This window comes from Lepidothrix coronata, unplaced genomic scaffold (assembly GCF_001604755.1).
Source record: "Lepidothrix coronata isolate B3197 unplaced genomic scaffold, Lepidothrix_coronata-1.0 Scaffold58, whole genome shotgun sequence".
NCBI lineage: Eukaryota > Metazoa > Chordata > Aves > Passeriformes > Pipridae > Lepidothrix > Lepidothrix coronata.
The window spans coordinates 1,788,659-1,806,042 of record NW_016690238.1 but is presented as its reverse complement, the minus strand read 5'-3'; the positions used below and the strand labels follow the sequence as shown (position 1 = coordinate 1,806,042).

General features: G+C 58.1%; 2 protein-coding genes across 3 annotated transcripts; one reads left to right on the top strand and one right to left on the bottom strand.

Annotated features, from left to right (window-relative positions):
* Positions 1–1,819: 1,819 nt before the first annotated feature.
* On the top strand, positions 1,820–8,788 carry LOC108498269 (cholesterol side-chain cleavage enzyme, mitochondrial). Of its 2 annotated transcripts, XM_017816751.1 has the most exons (10): positions 1,820–1,841; positions 4,868–4,935; positions 5,617–5,772; positions 5,965–6,164; positions 6,516–6,719; positions 7,098–7,258; positions 7,336–7,502; positions 7,628–7,706; positions 7,858–8,049; positions 8,284–8,786. In XM_017816751.1, the coding sequence occupies exons 2-10, from the start codon at positions 4,898–4,900 to the stop codon at positions 8,404–8,406; spliced, it is 1,320 nt and encodes a 439-aa protein (XP_017672240.1). In that variant the 5' UTR covers positions 1,820–1,841; positions 4,868–4,897; the 3' UTR covers positions 8,407–8,786. The 2 variants fall into 2 exon arrangements, with proteins under 2 accessions (XP_017672240.1, XP_017672237.1); XM_017816748.1 differs by lacking the exon at positions 1,820–1,841 and having other exon boundaries at positions 4,666–4,935; positions 8,284–8,788.
* Positions 8,789–8,802: 14 nt separating this feature from the next.
* Positions 8,803–13,301, bottom strand: CCDC33 (coiled-coil domain containing 33). The gene is made up of 11 exons (XM_017816732.1): positions 13,208–13,301; positions 12,449–12,537; positions 12,148–12,181; positions 10,747–10,942; positions 10,567–10,655; positions 10,244–10,375; positions 10,008–10,080; positions 9,676–9,797; positions 9,378–9,461; positions 9,187–9,276; positions 8,803–8,900 (listed from the first exon to the last, which is right to left on the bottom strand). The coding sequence occupies exons 1-11, from the start codon at positions 13,274–13,276 to the stop codon at positions 8,838–8,840; spliced, it is 1,041 nt and encodes a 346-aa protein (XP_017672221.1). The 5' UTR covers positions 13,277–13,301; the 3' UTR covers positions 8,803–8,837.
* Positions 13,302–17,384: the final 4,083 nt, after the last annotated feature.

The window sequence follows — 17,384 nt, the reverse complement described above, 5'->3', positions numbered from 1 at the left end:
ATTCTGGGATACATTTCCACCACCCGCTGGCTGTTTCCTTAAATACAATGAGGCAGAACCCGGGAGCAAACACAGGCATCAGGATTTATTGTGGCTTCGGGGCTGCTGGAGGGAAAAGCCGGAACGTCACCGCCCTCACCCCAACTATGGCCACATTGTTTGAGGAGTTATTTTGGGAGCTGTGTTTTCACTGGAGCAGGCATGCACAGGAAGGTCAGGTATTCCTGCAGCTTCTCCGGGCTTCTTCCGGCACAGGCAGAGTGGGAACGGCTGTACACCTCAAACAAAAGCCACGAGCATTTAGTTTTTTCCCAGCATCATTTTTTTGGGGGTATTTCTGCCTCCAGCCTCACCAGAGACTGCTCCAGGAGGAGAGTTTGCTGTGAAGGACAATAGTCCCAGGAAATCCTGTATCCCTCTGCATCAGAGGCCAGAGCTCGTGGGAAATCCCACAGTAGCACCCAGTGGATGCACTGACTCAGCTGAGATGGTGTCTCTAGCCATAGCACCCCACTGGGAAGCTTTTCCAGTGGGATGGGGGTACACAGCCACCCCAGAAGGAGCTGCTGGAGCCTGGAATCGGGATACCCTAACAGCCACCCCTGGGTTTACAAGACCCAGATGAAGAGGTGCTGCTGCATCATGGCCACACCTTCCATCCTCCCATAAAAGAGGATGAATGTATTTATGGCTCTATCCAGGGAATTCACATGTCTAGATCAGATGCCTGAAACTGTGCCACCCACTTGGCTTGTTCCCAGCTGCCTTCACCCCTTGTCCAACCTGTTTTCCCAGTCAGTGGTGTGACAGCTCTATTTGTAGGGGTTATTTGCTGCCCTGTGGGCTCTTCTCCCATTTTCCCAAGGCTCTCAGGATTTAACCAGCCTTGGACAGGTGTCTGTTCTGTGGCCCACGCTGGGACACGGAGGACAAGGTGTGGGTGATGCTACACTGCTGAGGTGGATCAGGGCTGGCCAAGTGGGAAATCCAGCCGTTTACTAGAAATGACATGACCCAGGAGAAGCTGGAGGAAGTTAAACACGGGATCATCCTTCCTCCCAGTTGCCATGTTCCTCCTCCCCACAGCTACACACACAAATGCTTTCCCTTTGGAGCTGTGAATTTCCACTCCAACGTCCCTGAGGGATGATCCTGGCTGAAGAATGCATCCCATCGGGGTGGGATACCCCATCCCAGCTGGATGGAGACCCCAAAAACCAGGCATCACCCCAGCAATTTTTAGGTCTGGGATTGCAAGCAATAAATTAGTAAGAAGAGATTCAGTTTAATGAAGCAGGAGAATGAAAACGATGTAGGCTTGTTCCTGTTTGACTTTAAAGCTTGTCCTGGATGGCTCCATCCTCTGGATGCTCTGGCAGCTCCTTAAGCATCACCAGTGCCTCAGGGATGCTGTGGGGGATGATGACCATGTGCCTGGCCACCCCCTTCTCTCTACTCCCAGGGGAAACCCTCCAGCAAAAACTGCTTGGTCACAGTTACAGTCTGTTTGCAACTGAAAGTTTCTCTTTTTCAACAAAATATTATGAAATGAGTTTCCCTCCCTCCCTTCCAGCCCCAGATTGAATCACAGGGGGTTTCTGGGCAGCAGTTTTACTGCTGGAATTTTCCCAAGTACCTGTTTGTAGGCAGGAGCTGAAAGCTTGCAATGAATGAATTCACTCGTGGGAGAGCAGGGAAGACCCCCGGGATGAAATCACTGCCGAAAAGAGAAGAAATTGTTGGGAAATACATGAAAACCACCATTCTTCTCACGGGATGGGTGTGAGCAGTGGGGAGCCAAACAGGATGGTCCATGCAGGAATGCAAGGTATATTTTTAAGGTAAGAAAGCAAAGCAGCAGCTCCATGCCCTTTTCCCAGATGGATTTCACTCTGCTGTGCTCCACTCTCCATCCCAGCGATGTTACACTGTCCCTTTATTTTCCCTTCAAAACAGATCCACTTCCTGCATCACACTGCCTGAAGTCAGACCCATCCCAGCCTATTCCCATTGGCTCTGGGGGGGGAGCAGAGATGCCACAAGGATGAGCTGCTCCACCAAAACCTCTTCTCTGCCCTAAATCACTGCAGCTGTGGCATTCCCAGCCCTGGGTTTCTGACAGATGAGGCTGAGGAGGGGGATTTTCCAGAGCGGTTGGGGTTTCATTTGATTTGGGGTTGTGGGGCAGAGCCACGGGGGTCTCAATGGCCTCCTGGAGGGGTTGTTTACCAGGGGAAGGTGTGAAGGTGGTGAGTCACCTGCTTACTCCAGAGGTGACACGTCAGGAAAACCCCACGGGTGGAAAGCGAAAGCCCACAACACCCACGGTGTCACCTCCCGGCGGGACGAAACCACACTGGGGGGGCCCTTCTTGTCCCCGGTGTGGGTGGCATACGGAGAAGGCCACGGGGGAGGGGTGAGACTCTCTGTTTCGCTCATCCCAAAATAGCAGGGATCCACCCGAGTCAGGCGGGTACCGTGGGCTGCCTGCGGGGGCGGGGGAAGCGCCGCCTCCATCCACGCGGTGCCGCTTTGCTCGTCACGGATGAAGCTGCTGCGCTCCGAGTCCCGTCCCCGCTGCCATGGCTGGGGACAGGGTGTTGCTGTGAGTGTTTGCAGTCCTCGAACCGCTTCCTGCCCACCCCCCCAGTTCCCATCAGAGCCCCCCAGGTGCCCTGTGGTTTGTTCCGTGAGGGGACACAAACGGTCGCGGTTCCGTTGTGCTGCAGGAGCGGTAACACCTTGGCAGAGGCGCCGCCAAAATTTGGAGCCCTGCCAGGGCAGGGGGCTCAGGGTAAGAAGGGCCCTGAGAATTCCCATGGAGAATGTGTGTGAGACCCCTTAATCGTGCAGGAGACAGGCATCGGGCAATGGAGCCCGGGAGTTGTCCCCATGCTCTGGGGAGGTGGTGGAAAGGAGGGTGCAGAGGTGACAGAGTGTGATGGGGGCTGTGACCTCGGGGCTGGAGGCAGTGGCTGACAGGGCAGAGCTCAGCGTGTGGCAGTGTGTCCCTCCGTGTCCCTCCGTGTCCCTCTGTGTCCCTTGGGCCCTGACCATGTCTGGAGGGGAGGCAGCAGGTCCCACCCAGAACAGTGACAGTGCAGGGGGGAAGGACAGGGAGTGACACTGTGCCATCATGTCTCCGGGGTGTGAGACTGCTCTGGGGTGCACGTGCAGCCAGCTGGTGTTTTCATGCTGGGATAAGCAATGGGGCCTGGTACATGAGAGGACAGGGACCATGGGGCAAGAGGAGACAGATCCTGTTCTCTGGGAGGGGACAGGTACTGTGGGGTAGAAGGGAACAGATCCCGATGCCATGTGCAGAGACAGGTATTGTGGGGCAGGGGGTACAGAGCTGATGCCCTGGGAGGGGATAGGGACCCTAGGCCAGGAAGGGACAGATCTTGCTCCCAGGGAGGGGACCAAAAACTTGGGGCAGGAGGGGACAGACCCTGTACTCTGGGAGGGAGAGGGACCATGGGGCAAGAGGGAACAGATCCTGTGCCCTGGGAGGGAAATGGGACTGTGGGGCAGGAGGTGACCAAGAACTTGGGGCAGGAGGTGGCAGACCCTGTGTTCTGGAAGTGGACAGGGACTCTGGGGCAGAAAGGGACAGATCTCGTGGCCTGGGAAAGGACAGGACTCATGGAGCAGGAGGTGACAGACCCTGTTTCCTGGGAGGGGACAGGGAGTGGGGGGCAGGAGAGGACAGCTTCCATGCCCTGGCAGGGGACAGGCTTCAGGTGCCGGGGAGGGGGGCACGGTCGGCGCTGTCCCCGTGCGGTGCCACTGACGGGCCAGGCGCGCCTCCCGGTGGCCGCCGCCGTTGTCGCATCCGCCACTGAGCCCGGCTCAGCATCCCCGGCCCCGGACATCCCGCCGCTCATCCCGCTCCCGGTCCCTTCCAGAGACACTCCAGAGAGCCGGGGGACACCCCAAAGAGATGTCTCAGGGACCCCTCAGTATAGCCTATCCCATTATCTCCCCCACCTCGCCATTGCCAGTGGCTGTTGCTGTGCCTGGGGACAAGGGACTCTGCCACCATCCTCGGGTGCTGCAGCCTTTGTCCGTGGCTCAGGACACCCCAAAAAGCCTTTCTCTCCTGGAAGGAGCCTAGGAAGTGGGGATGTGTCCCCCCCAGCACTCCCTGTCCTGGGGAGGGTGGAGGTGAGATACCCCCAGCAATGTTCAGGAGTCCACAAGGCTGTCCCCTCCTGGGGTGACCCTGGCCAGGGGTCCCCAAGGCTGTCCCCTGCTGGGCTGATGTGACCTTTATTACGTTTAACCACCACTATTTTGTCCCCTAGATCGTTTTTATCATTTATTTGGCAGATAAACCATTTCTCTCCTTGGCAGCCGAGTTTTCATTGTCAGCGCTGGCAGCAGTACCCGCCTTTAGTGGGGTGACACAGGCCACTTGCCAGTGTCACCCGTGGTCACCCCTTGCCACTCAAGGTCAGCGTGTCACCTGTCACACCCTGCCATGGCAAGGCTGGGAGGGGACGATGCTCTGCCAACCCCTTGGCGCTGCCCCATGCCCCAGTGTCCGTCTGTCCCCGGCCCCAGGGGGGCCGTGACTCATCGGGAGGCGGGCGAGAGCACCTCTCCTTGAGCGGGGATAAGAGCGAGGACACCCTCCCCTCTCCACCGCCCGCTCCAGGCCACCCTTCCCTCTCTGCCGCCCGCTCCCATGCTCGCCCGTGCTGCGCCCAAACCCGGCGCCTTGCGGGGATGTCCCCCTGTCCCAGCCGGGGGGTGCCACCGGCTTGGGGGGGCTGCCGCCCCCACCCCCTCAACTCCCCGGCCCTTCAACCAGCTGCCGGGGGAGTGGCGAGCCGGCTGGCTCAACCTGTACCGCTTCTGGCAGGAGGGCGGCTTGAACAACGTCCACCACATCATGGCTCGCAAGTTCCAGCAGTTCGGGCCCATTTACAGGTGAGGTGGCATCTGGCCCCCCTCCTTGCCTCTCTCACCCTGCTCCCCAACCCCAGTGGCTTTTCCACACCGGGATGATGCTGCTATTCCCAGCTCTGCTCAGGGCGAGGGAGGGGGGAATATGTAACTGAGCTGCTGGAGGAGCCTGGCTTGCCGTGCGCTGACCAGGCTTGATGCCACAGTGATGGGCGAGAGGGGGGCAGGAGGAGACAGAACTGGTGCCCTGGGGGGAAACAGGGAATGGGAGTGAGGAGGGGACAGACCCTGTGCCATGGGAGGGGGACAGGGAACGGGAGGCAGGAAGGGACAGGTCCTTGGGAGGGGGACCGGAAACCTGGGGCAGGAAGGGACAGACCCTGTGCCCTAGGAGGAGGTAGGGACCATGCGGTAGTGCCTTGTGGATGCAGAATATCGGGAGGATGGAATGGTGGAGCTGGAGAGGATTCTGCCCTCCCTGATCTCCACAGGGTCTGGATCTGAGAAGGAAGGGCTGGGGATTTGATTTCAGCACCACTCTCTATTCCCACCTGAGTCCTGAGGGCCCGATCCTGGTGCTGAGCCCCTGCATTCCCCAGGACGGGATCTTCCAGCAGGATTTTAGGGCACGCAAGGGGGTGGGGGGTTGATTTGGGGTTGCTGAGGTTCAGAGTGCAGGGCTGACCCTCCTCTTCATCCCGTCAGGGAGAAGCTGGGTGTCTACGAGAGTGTGAACATCATCAGCCCCCGGGATGCCGCCACCCTCTTCCAGGCAGAGGGGACACTGCCAGAGCGCTTCAGTGTCCCCCCCTGGGTGGCATATCGTGACTTCCGCAACAAGCCCTATGGTGTGCTCCTCAAGTGAGTCGGGGGGCCAGGGGGTGCCCTCAAAATGGGGCTACCAGGTCCTATTGCCATAGCCCCAGCACAAGGGCTGGGGGAGAAGCTGGAGCATGAGGAGGGTGATGGGGACATTGGCTGGTCCTGGGCTTTGGGGAGTGGCATCCCCTGGGTGAGGGGGACACCTCTGACCCCCACTTTGGTGTCCCGCAGGACAGGGGAGGCCTGGCGCTCGGACCGCCTGATGCTGAACAAGGAGGTGCTGTCGCCACAGGTGGTGGAGGGGTTTGTGCCTCTGCTGAGCCAGGTGGGTGAGGATTTTATCCGGCGGGCGCGAGCCCAGGTGGAGAAGAGTGGCCGGGACCAGTGGACGGCCGACTTCACCCACGAGCTCTTCCGCTTCGCCCTGGAGTGTGAGTGTCAGGGGCATGAGCCTCAAAGCCTGTGTCCCCACAAAAAACCCGCCCTTTTCCCCAAGCTTCATCCTCAGAGATGGGCCAACCAGCGTCTCTCCCAAGGCCGAAGTGTGTAGAGCAGTGTCCTCTCTCCAGGCAGGATGTCCTCTCTTTAGACAAGAGAACAACTCAATACTTGATAAAACACTCTTTTATCATTTACTGGTCATCAGCTGGTGGCCAACCCTACCCAAACCAACCCCTCATGATCCTGAGCAAACAGGAGGCCAAGCCAGGCCTTGGAAAGGCTGGAGCTGGCCATGGGATGGTGGAAGGGGATGGGCCCCCTCACGGGTGCTGTCCTTGCAGCCGTGTGCCATGTGCTGTACGGGGAGCGCCTGGGGCTGCTGCAGGACTTTGTGGACCCCGACGCGCAGCGTTTCATAGATGCCGTGAGCCTGATGTTCCACACCACATCACCCATGCTCTACCTGCCACCCGCCCTCCTCCGCCACCTCAACACCAAGACGTGGCAGGACCACGTCCAGGCCTGGGATGCAATCTTCTCCCAGGGTGAGTGTTCCTCCTGCCTGCACCTCCCTTTGTCATCCAAGGTCCCTTTGAGGGCTTGGCTCCATAGTGCAGCCCCATGTCACCACTCTGGAGACGTTCTCCTGGGTCCAATCACCAAGGCCAAGTAGGGTTTTCATGTCTGGAGCTTGTGGGATGGAGCCGAGGGGAATCATCCAGGAGTGACAAAGGGCAGATGATGGGCAGCATGTTGAGGGGAGCAGCTCTCCCAGAGGGGCTTGTGGCCTCAGAGATCTTTGGGCACCTGGGATAACCCTCCTGCAGGCTGTCTCCCCCTGGGGCAGCAATGTCCTGAGGTGCCTTCCTCCTCCACCGTTCCTTGGGGGAGGAAGACCATGCCATGCCTCCGTGTCTCCTCAGCGGACAAATGCATCCAAAATGTCTACCGGGACCTACGGCTGCAACGCAAGAGCACCAAGGAGTACATGGGCATCCTCTGCAACCTCATCATGCGGGACAAGCTGCCCTTGGATGACATCAGGGCCAGTGTCACCGAGATGATGGCGGGCGGGGTGGACACGGTATGGAGCAGGCAGGGTGGCTGGGCAGGGTGCAGGTCCTGGCTGGTGCTGAGCCTTGCTCCCCTGCCCTGCTCCAGACCTCCATGACGCTGCAGTGGGCCATGTTCGAGCTGGCACGGGCCCCGGGGGTCCAGGAGCAGCTGCGGGCAGAGGTGCTGGCTGCCAAGCGTGAGGCGGCAGGGGACAGGGTGAAGATGCTGAAAACCATCCGGCTGCTCAAAGCTGCCATCAAGGAGACGCTCAGGTGAGGAGGAGCCCCACTGAAAAACACCCCCAGCCCCTTCCCTTCCTGAACCGTCATGAATCGAAGGGGGATGTGGGCAGGCCAGGCTGTCCCCATGATGAGATGTTTGGCATTTGTCTCCCCAGGCTGCACCCTGTGGCCGTGACCCTGCAGAGGTACACTACTCAAGAGGTCATCCTCCAGGACTACTGCATCCCCCCCAAGGTAAGCATGGCCACCGGGTCCCTCCTCACCCTGACGGGGTTGTGGGACCTGGGTGACATGGGGGGAGCAGCTGGAGGGCTGGATGCCATCCCTGCACCCCAGCAAAGCCACGTGGAGAGCCCAGACCCACAGGGCTGATCCCTCCCTACAGACGCTGGTGCAGGTCGGTCTCTATGCCATGGGCCGGGATCCTGAGGTCTTTCCCAAGCCAGAGCAGTTCAGGCCCCAGCGCTGGCTGGCAGCTGGCCCCAAGCACTTCCAGGGACTGAGTTTTGGGTTTGGACCACGGCAGTGCCTGGGGCGCCGGATCGCTGAGCTGGAGATGCAACTCTTCCTCATGCAGGTGAGCATCCTGCTGCTGGGGACACCGGGACTTGTCACTGGGAGGGATCAGGGAAGTGGCACGTGGGTGTTGCTACCTCTGGAGTTTTCTGTGTAATCCCAGAATGGTTTGGGTTGGTAGGGATCTTAAGGATAATCTCATTCCAACTCCCTGCCATGGGCAGGGACCCCTTCTGCTAGACCAGGTTGCTCCAAGCCCTATCCAACCCATCTGCTCTGTTCTCTTTCATTCCAGATCCTGGAGAACTTCAAGATTGAAACTATGAGAGCAGTGGAAATTGGGACCAAGTTTGATCTCATTCTTATCCCAGACAAACCCATCTACTTGACCTTACGGCCGCTCGAGTCCCGGGCGTGACGAGCCTGATCCCGGGTGACACCCAGCCCGTCCCCATTTCGGGACATCTCCCACATCCCAACAGGCACTTTCGGCTCCTTCCAGCCAGTCTCCAGCCTGGGGATGGGATTTGGGGGACGTCTGGGACGCTTTCAGGGCCGCAGCCTTGGCTTGCTGCATCTCTGCCTTGGCTCAAGGCTGCGCTTACGCCACGGGGGAGATAAACTGAAGCCACCCCAAGGGAGTGCGGGGTGGGAGGGTGGGTTGGTGCTGCTGCACCCTCCGGCTGCTCGGGGCTCCCTGGGAACCGCACAGGGACTGCGGCCGAGCTCCTCCGACCCCCTCCAATGTTCTGCTTTGCCTCTCATTTCCTCTGTCATCGCATCCCGTGAAAAAGCACCGGCTTCTTCCTGCCAGCATTGCGTCTCTCCGTCTCTCTCAGCGGGCGCGGGTTAGGGCAGGGGGGGCAGAGTGTGGGGTCTTCTCCGGGGGGCCGTGGACATTGCAATCAGGTTCTGCTGAGGGACAGGAAAAGGTCTTGGGGAGCTGTAAATGCAGCCTCGCCCTCTGGGGGGCATCAGGTGAGAGGGCTCTGGGTTGGCAAGGGAACATTCTGGGATTCTTGAGGGCCCCAGATTCCCCCCAGTGTGAGGGTGGGCATGGAGACCACCCCTCGCACCCCTCCCTCAAACTGTCCAAGAGCACATACGGGTGGCTCTGAGTCCCGATCCTTCCTGCTGGCAGCAAATACCGGCTGCCAGCTCCCGTGAGGGGTGTCCTTGGTCCCCCCTGTGTGCTCACCGAGGGGTGGGGGAAGCCATTCTCCTGCTCCAGCAGACGAGTTCCGAGCTCCTGCTTCTCCCGGCCCCACTTCCTCGCTGCCTTCTCCAGCTGGGACAGACCCAAAACAGGCTGGCTCTCCCCAGAAAATGGGGGCCAGAGACACTCCAAGCCCCCCAGCATCAAGTGGGGTGCAGAGGGGTGATGCCCACCTGCCTGTCCAGCACCCGCCCGCGGGCTTGTGCCTCCTCCAGCCTGGCCAGCAGAGACAGCTTCTCCGTGCCCCCCAAAACACCCTGTGGGCACGAGGTGAGCTGGAGCGGGAACGGCCGTGCTGGATTCCCCCGCTCTCTCCCGCTGCTCACGGCGGGGGCAAGCCGTGGGGTGGCTATTGCCCCACGGAGCCGGAGATGCCACCCAGGTGATGCCCCCAGGAGAACCCCCAGTAGTGCTTTCTGGGGTGCCACGGCTCTGCCCCCTCCCCAGTCCTGTGCCCTCCCCCAGTCTCACCGGCAGGGCTGGGGGCCGCGGGGCGATGGGGGCTACAGGGTGGGCGGCCCTCGCCAGCTCCTCCCGCAGCCGGCGGTTCTCGGCCAGCAGCGCGGTGTGCATTTCCCCGGAGAGGGCTTCACCTGGGGAATGGCGTGGGGGGGACACTGGGACGTGTCCTGCGCCCCTCCCCGTGCAGGGATGGGGGCTAGAGCAAGCCCTTGCCTCTCCCATGCCCAGGAATGTGTGCTGGGGGGCTCAGGACCGACTAATCCCCCACCATGGATCATCCCAGGGAACCCAGCAGCTGGGTACGGGACCCCCCCCCCCCGAGAGTCCTCATTCCCACCCACCTGCCGGCTTTTCCGTGCTCCTGCCTGCCCTGGTGAGTTTCTCCTGCAGCACCCGCTCCATCACCTGGATGACCTGTGGGAGAGGGCAGAGCTGTCTCCACGTCATCAGCCCAATGCCAGGCTGTGATGATCATCTCATGGAGGAGCCAGATGGGACAGAGGGTCCCGTCTGCTCCACAGAGCCTTGTGCCCTCCGGTCTGTCCTTCTCACCCCAACCTAATGCCCCATGGCTCACCTTCTCCTGCTGCTGCACAGTCTCCTCCAAGCCCTTTGCCTTGGCCACCTTATCCTGGCACCTCCTCAGCATGGCTTGCTGCAGCCGGTGGGCTCGCTGGAGCAGCACCAGCTCCTTCTCCCGGTCATTTTTCTGCGAGGGAGGAAGAGGAAATTCCCCCAGGGAGCTCTGTGCTGAGCCTCAAGCCTTGAGGCATCACCTGGGAGAACCTCATGGAGGGGTCCTGGGGCTCTCAGGCACTTGCTGGGCTCTGGGGGGCCCCGCTGCTCCCCTGCTTTTCCAGCCCACTCCCTCCCCCAGGCAGCCCCTGCTCACATCCATACCCGGATCAGCTCATTCTGCAGCTGCTGGACGCGATCCTTCAGTCTCCTCATCTCTGCTGTGCTGGCCACCAGCTGGTGCTTGAGGGTGGCTGCAAGAGCCCATGCCACATCCTTGTCACCCGGCCAGGGGACCGGGAAGGAGGTTCCCCAGTTTCCACCTGCCCCCTCCCCGCCACACACCGAGCCTGTCCAGCAGCTCCTCCCGGGTCATGACGTGCAGGTCGGCGTCGTGGAGCAGAGTGTGGCCCAGCTCCTGCTGCGAGGCCAGGCTGCCCCGCAGGTGCTCGTTCTCCACCTCCAGGCTGGTGACGTGCCGGCGCAGGGACAGGAGGTCCCCTGCCATCCGCTTCAGTGCCAGGCAGTAGCTGCCCACATCCTGCCAGCCCAGAGCAGAGCTGCTGGCACCCCACGGCAGCCAGGGCTGTCCCCAGATCCAAGGGATCAGCTTGGGATATGTGGGTTGAGGATCAGACCCACTGTGGAGAGCTAAGGAACATCCAGATTTTCCACTCCTCTTGACACCATCCATCCTTCTCTACCTCTTCCATCCATCCTTCTCTTTCCCATTTGTCCATCCATCCATCCATTCATGTGTCAATCCTTCTTTTCTCTTCTCCATCCATCCTTCTCTTCCCCATCCATCTATCCATCCCTGCATTCATACATTCATTCTTCTCATCTCCATGCATCCCTCTCCAGCCACTTGTCCTTCACTTCTCTAGCCATCTATTATTCTTTTTCCCATCCATCCATCCACACGTTCATGTATTAATCCTTCTCTTCTCCATCCATCCATCCATCCATCCATTCATCCATCCATCCATCCATCCATCCATCCCTCCATCCATCCATCCATCCATCCATTCATCCATCCTTTTCTTCTCCAGCCATCCATTCTTTCCTTCCAAACCTTCTCCTCTCCTTCCACCCAACAGACCCCTCCTTCATTTCCCCATCTTTTCCTACAACCCCCTTGGGGAAATCTCCCAAGGATGTGGGGTGGAGCAGTGCTGGATCTGGGAGTCATCCCCAAGCTCTGAGCCTTTCAGGGCTTTGCAGGTCTTTGAAAGAAGGGATGGGGTGAAGAATAACAGAAAGATGATGCCAGGTGGTGCTGGGGGGATAAAATTCCCTGTGGATTTTTATCTTTTTAGGCTGATACCCCTCTCTGCCACGCTGGGAGGATCCTGACAGCAGAGACCTTGGCCAGAGGGAGCTGTGTGCCTCCAGCTCCCCTAGGCCCCCTGCTCCCAGCCTTGGGAATGGCCTTGGCCAGTGGCCCGTGGGGGGGCCAGGGCGTGGGGAGGGGCTGCAGCAGCATCACGTAGCCTTGGGAAGGGGGGAAAGGGGGGCAGGTGCAGCCAGAGGCTCTGCTCCTTCCTCCCCATCTGCCCAAGAGCGGTTTCATCCAGGTTTTGGTTTGTTCCCAAGGTAAAGGTCCCTCCAGCCAAGCTCAAGGGCTGCCCCCCACCCCCTCCCAGACCTTCACTGGCTTTGGGAGCCAGGACCAACCTTGGGGACACTGCTTTTCCTCTGCAGTGTCCCCACTGTCCCTGCTCCTGCCGTCTCCCTGGCACTCACCAGCTCCTGGCGATCTCCAAATTTCTCCTGGGACCTGCAGAGCCAAGAGCAGGGGGGACACTGTGAAACACCAGCAAAACCCTGGCCAAGGAACTCTCTGTAGGAGACAGGAGCCTGTTTGGGGTGCTGGGAGGGACGGGAGTGCAGGAAGGGTGGGAGGCTGGAGGAGATGAGGAGTAAGATCTGCAGCACTGGGGCAGGAGGAGAAGCCGCTGGGAAAAATATGGGGAGAGTGGAGGAAGGATGAAATCACCCCAAGGAGGATAAGAAGAAGGAGCCAAACCCACAGCAGTCCCCGTACCTCTGCTCTCCATGTGGGAATGGCTGCTTTCCGGGCAGGATACTGGCCACGGCATCAACTGCTGGGAGGGACATGTCATCTCGATGGAGCTGGCAGGAGACATCAGGGCACAGGGTGAGGATGAGGAGCAGGCTGGGGAGGAACAAGCTCCTTCATCCCCTTTCCCACAGCTGGGAGCAGCTCTCCAGGCTTTCACCTGGAGCAAAACACCTTTGCCGTTGTTGCTTTGGGATCAAGGTCCAGCTCTGCCCCAAAACCTCTGGAATGACTGGCTGTGATGCTCCAAGCATCCCGTTTTGGGGCTTGGATACAGCCAGAGGGCTGGGAGACCTTCTCCTGAGGATGGGGGTACTCAGAAACTCCTGACTTTGTATCATGGAATCATTTAAGACCATCGAGTCCATTCACCCAGCACTGCCAAGACCAGCACTAAACCACGTCCCCAGGTGCCACCGCTACATGTTAGACGTGGATGCAACTCCATGAGCATCATTCCACAGCGGGACTGTTGAGCCAGATACCCTTGCTCAGGTGTAACAGGGATCTCTGGGTCCTCCCCTCCCCTGGTGACACCAGGTGACGTCCCCATCCCCACCTGCCGCTCCCAGCACTCACAGTGGAGGAGAAAGGTCTGTAGTAGAGCATCCTTCCCGCTCCTGGGGTGTCTCGGTCCCCCCAGCACCCCGTTCCCACAGTCAGCCCTGCCCACAGCAGGTTGCCAAGCTCCTCCTGCCCCAAACAAATCCCCCCCAGGCAAACCTCGTGTTCCTGCACCACTGCCTGAGCTGCAGCCGGGGGACTTGCAGTGATGCCGGGGGGCTGTAGCATGAGGAAAAGCTGGTTTTCCCAAGCCCTTTCCACTGGTAAAAGGATTTAGGTGGCATGGAGCTCCCAGCACACTGGCAGCTGTTGCTACAACACAACTCGCCTCTTAGCAACTCCTCCCTGGAGCAGCTGGGAGGCCAAAATCACCCGTCTGCACCCAGAATGGGAGAATTCCAGAGGCAGACAGGTGCCCTGGACATCTGCATCTCTTCCCCTTCAACAGCCCATTGTTGCTTCCAAAACCATCAGAGCTTGTGGAGACCTCAGCCCCTCGCTGCTTCCAGCCCTCCCTTCTCATTCCCATCCTGATTTTGGGCGGTTTTTTTGCCTTATTCCCTGCTCCCAGCAGTGCAGAGCCAAGGAGGGTGACTTGGTGGAGGCCACCACCAGATCCCAGCGCTCCTGGGTGGCTCCAGTGATGACAGCGCCTCATTTCCATGCATGGAAATGCTCTGCCTTCCCAGCACGCTCCTCTGATGTTTCAAACACTCAATTAACTTCAGAGGACCCACGTCTGGGAGGTGCTGGGTGGCATCAGGCTTCAGCTCCACCTTGGAGTTTGGCCTGGGAATAATTCGCTGGATAATTTGCTGAGCAAACCCCACTTCCGTCCTGAGACTGAATTTAAAGTGTTTTAAGGCATGGGATTCTCTGTCCCAGCTTGTCCCTCATCCTGTCCCTTTTTCAGGGTCCCCACAGAGGCTCCTGTGCCTCCCACCTGCTGCGGCATCCCACATCCACCTCTGCTCCAGGGTTTGTTAGGGAACAAAGAGGCCGGTGTAAGTCAGTGGAGCCCTTCGCTGCCTCATCCCGTGCCATCAATTTTTCATCAAGGAGATGGTGGGAAGCGTGCAATTATCAGCTCCATCAATAATGCACTTGCCTTGCCTGGGCTGCCTTCCACCACGGCTTTTCCAGGCTCAGACTACACCTGCAGAGCCTGGAAAAGCTCCCCCAGCCTGTATTCCCAGCCCAGCGCTGCTCAGAATCCCACCATCCCGGCAGGCAGCATCACCCCAGGGACAGGGTTAAAGGCATTTGAAGACATTTTTCCCTACATCTCCTATCTCAAATCCCTACGGAGATCGCTGCGTCTCTCCTTCCCACAGGGGTCCGGGATGAAAGGCTGGGAATCCGCGTCTGAAATGATGGAAGCTTTGAAACTCCTGGCACTCGTTATTTATTTTTTAATTTTTTTTTTTTTCCTCCTCATCATTTCCAAGCTCCTCTGAAGCTTCTCCTGCCTTTGGAGCCTTTCATCACCCGATATGCCACCCCCCCCTCCTTCCCATATTTGCTTAGGCCAAGTTTGGGGTTTTTTTTATATTTACTTAACAAATTGCTCCAAGATGCTTTGATGTATCCGATCAGCTTTGACTGCTGGAATCAATTCCTCTCTAGATGGAGCAGCACGGAGCAAAGCGAGACGGGGAGGGGGCTAGAAATAAACCTCTGCAGGAGGCAGGAAGGTCCGAAAATTGCCAAAAATAGGGTGTGCCAGAGGGTTCTGCATCCACATGGCACGTGTGGACCCCGTCCCTGTCTGAGGAGAGGACATGAGAAAGGCTGAGGATGGGACAACTTGTTACACGTGTGAGCACAGAGGCATTTGAGCCCCCTGACGGCCTCCCACCCTCTGCTGCAGCACAATCTCCCTCCAGCTCCACAGATAAAACATCCATGGATGAATATTAAGCCTAATTCCTTAATTGTTAGGAAGATGGGATAAGCTCGGATTTACATATCTGAGGAGAAAAAAAAAATTACTGCAGTGGCTTAGGAAGATCAGAGGGAAAAAAAAAATCCCATTTTCCCCTCTTTTCTATAACAAAAGCTCATGAACTCATCAGGAGATGGCGATGCCTCTCTTTGCTTTGTCCATTGCCCCCATCAACCTCGCATATTCCCTTGGGATGCAGGTATAGATGGGGCTGGGGTTGATGCCAGGTCCCAGATCCCTGATGTTCCTGGGTACCCAAACCACCCTCAGGACATCTGGGTGGCCAGATCAGTGGGGAAAACGTTGGTTTTCCTCCTCTGCTTCTAAAATCACAGTGTTTTCCTGGGGAACCCCAATTCCCGGGGGAAATACGGAGAATTTTAGCCCGGCTGCTCCCCTTACACCTTGGCAGGATGTGAAAGGCAGCAAATAAACGGGGTTTTATCTGATTAAATCAAGGCTGAACTCCCTTCCCAAGCACCGGGGGGGGGCCGTGCTGGGGGGGGGGTGTATTAGGCAAAGCATTACAATTCAATTTAGGAGTTAATTGGATTGCATTGAAAACTGCTTAATCTGTGCCACGTCCCATTTAATAGAGACACCACATCTTCTGCTGCCCCCCCCCAGCCTCGAGGACGAGTTTAGGGCGGGCGATTGCCATCGCTCTCCGGCTCCGGGCCCAGCTGCCGGCTGCTGATATCATGTTTTACAAGGATATAAAAGCCTCTGGATTACACTGGGTAGCTCGGGGAGGGGAGATGCTCCATGGAGAGGAGGCTGCTCCGCGGGCTCCCACCCTCCCGCCTGCTCCTTCAAGATAAGGCTCAAGGAAGCAGCTGTGCCACCAGCAGGGATTGTGAGTCCTCTGTGAGTCGCTGCTGGTTTATTTTCCTCAAAGAAAATGAAAGGAAGACAAAAAAAAAAAAAAAAAAAAGAAAAAAGAAAGACAAAAAAAAAAAAGGGAAAAAATATATGCAGCTAGGAACAGGTGGGATAACTTTTGAGAGCAAACGCCGGCTGAGTCAGCTCCTGGCTCCTGAGAAACAGTTTTCCCCCTCATCCTGCTACTTTCAGGAGGGATGGGGACAGCCAAAGTGATGTCCCCAAGTGATGCCCTGGTCCTGATGGTGCCCAGTGGGAAAGAATCTCCTGGGTTGGGTTTCTCCTCCCAGCATGGACCAGAGCATCCCCCAGTGCTGCTGCTCATCCACGACCACAAACGGGGGCCAGACCTAAAAAAATCCCCCTCCTGAGATCAAAAAAATGAGGGAAACAGATTCCAGCTGTTATTCTGGATCCCCACTGAGTCCTTGTGGGTTTTTTTCCTCCTAGGAAAACATCCACATTTGTGTTTTAAGACAAACCTCGGGGATGTGAAGAAGTGGAGAAATATCACCAGAAGTCCCCAGTGCCAGATGGGGCAGCACTAGGCAGCTCCACAGAGACAGTTATCCCAACATACCTTCAAAAATCCACGCATGGGACCCAAGTTAAACCACACTTTTTAGGTGCCCTAGGACCAGGAAAGGCTGAGAAGTCCCTAAACAAGGATGGATGAGTCCCTCTGTGCCAGGTTCACTGAGGGTTTAGTAGCACTGCTGGGCTGGGTTGGAGCAGGACACGCAAGGGTGCCACACGTTCCAAAGCAAGCACCCCCAAGCACATAAAAATGGTATTTTGGAGACAGTTTTCTCTTCTTCCATGCTCTGGATCAGTGCTGGTGCCCCCAGTCCCTACCCCACACAGCTAAACCCTCAGCCACCCAGACCCAAGCAGGAGAAACCCATGCAAGGCCCACCTTTGCCCAAGGCCTGGGTCACCAAAAAAAACCCCTCATGCAACATAACTGTGGCACTTGGATCATTTTCAACCCCTTCAGCCCACACACAGCCTCCCCCAGCCCTTTACCCTTGGGTCCCTGCCTCTCCAGCACCCTCTGCTGCCCTCCAAAACCCACGTCCCTCTGTCCCAGTCCTCGCCATCCCACCTTCTCCTTAAGAAAACAGCTTTTCCCGTTACTTTTACTCTCCCCCAGCTCAGCAGTGACATTGCAGATGGGTTTGGGGTGGCTGGCAGGTTTCTGCTGTAAATGCCTTTACCCTGCCCCTGTTCCTGGAGGCAGTGCCAGGGTGGTGACCTCTGGGGTCACATCAGCTCACTTATGGGCCTGTTTTATTAATTAGTTTAATCCTGCTGGGGGATCCCCCCCACCCCGTACCCACCAGCCTGCCGCGCACTGAGCCCCGTGCCCGTGGCTGCCGGGGCACCCACGGGTGTCCAGTTCCCGGCAAACATCTCCGAGCATCCCCGGGCTGGGCAAAGCGAGGCATCTCCGTCCCAGCTCCAGAGGAGCGGTATCCGGGGTGGAGGGTTGTCCTCTCCCCGGTGGGG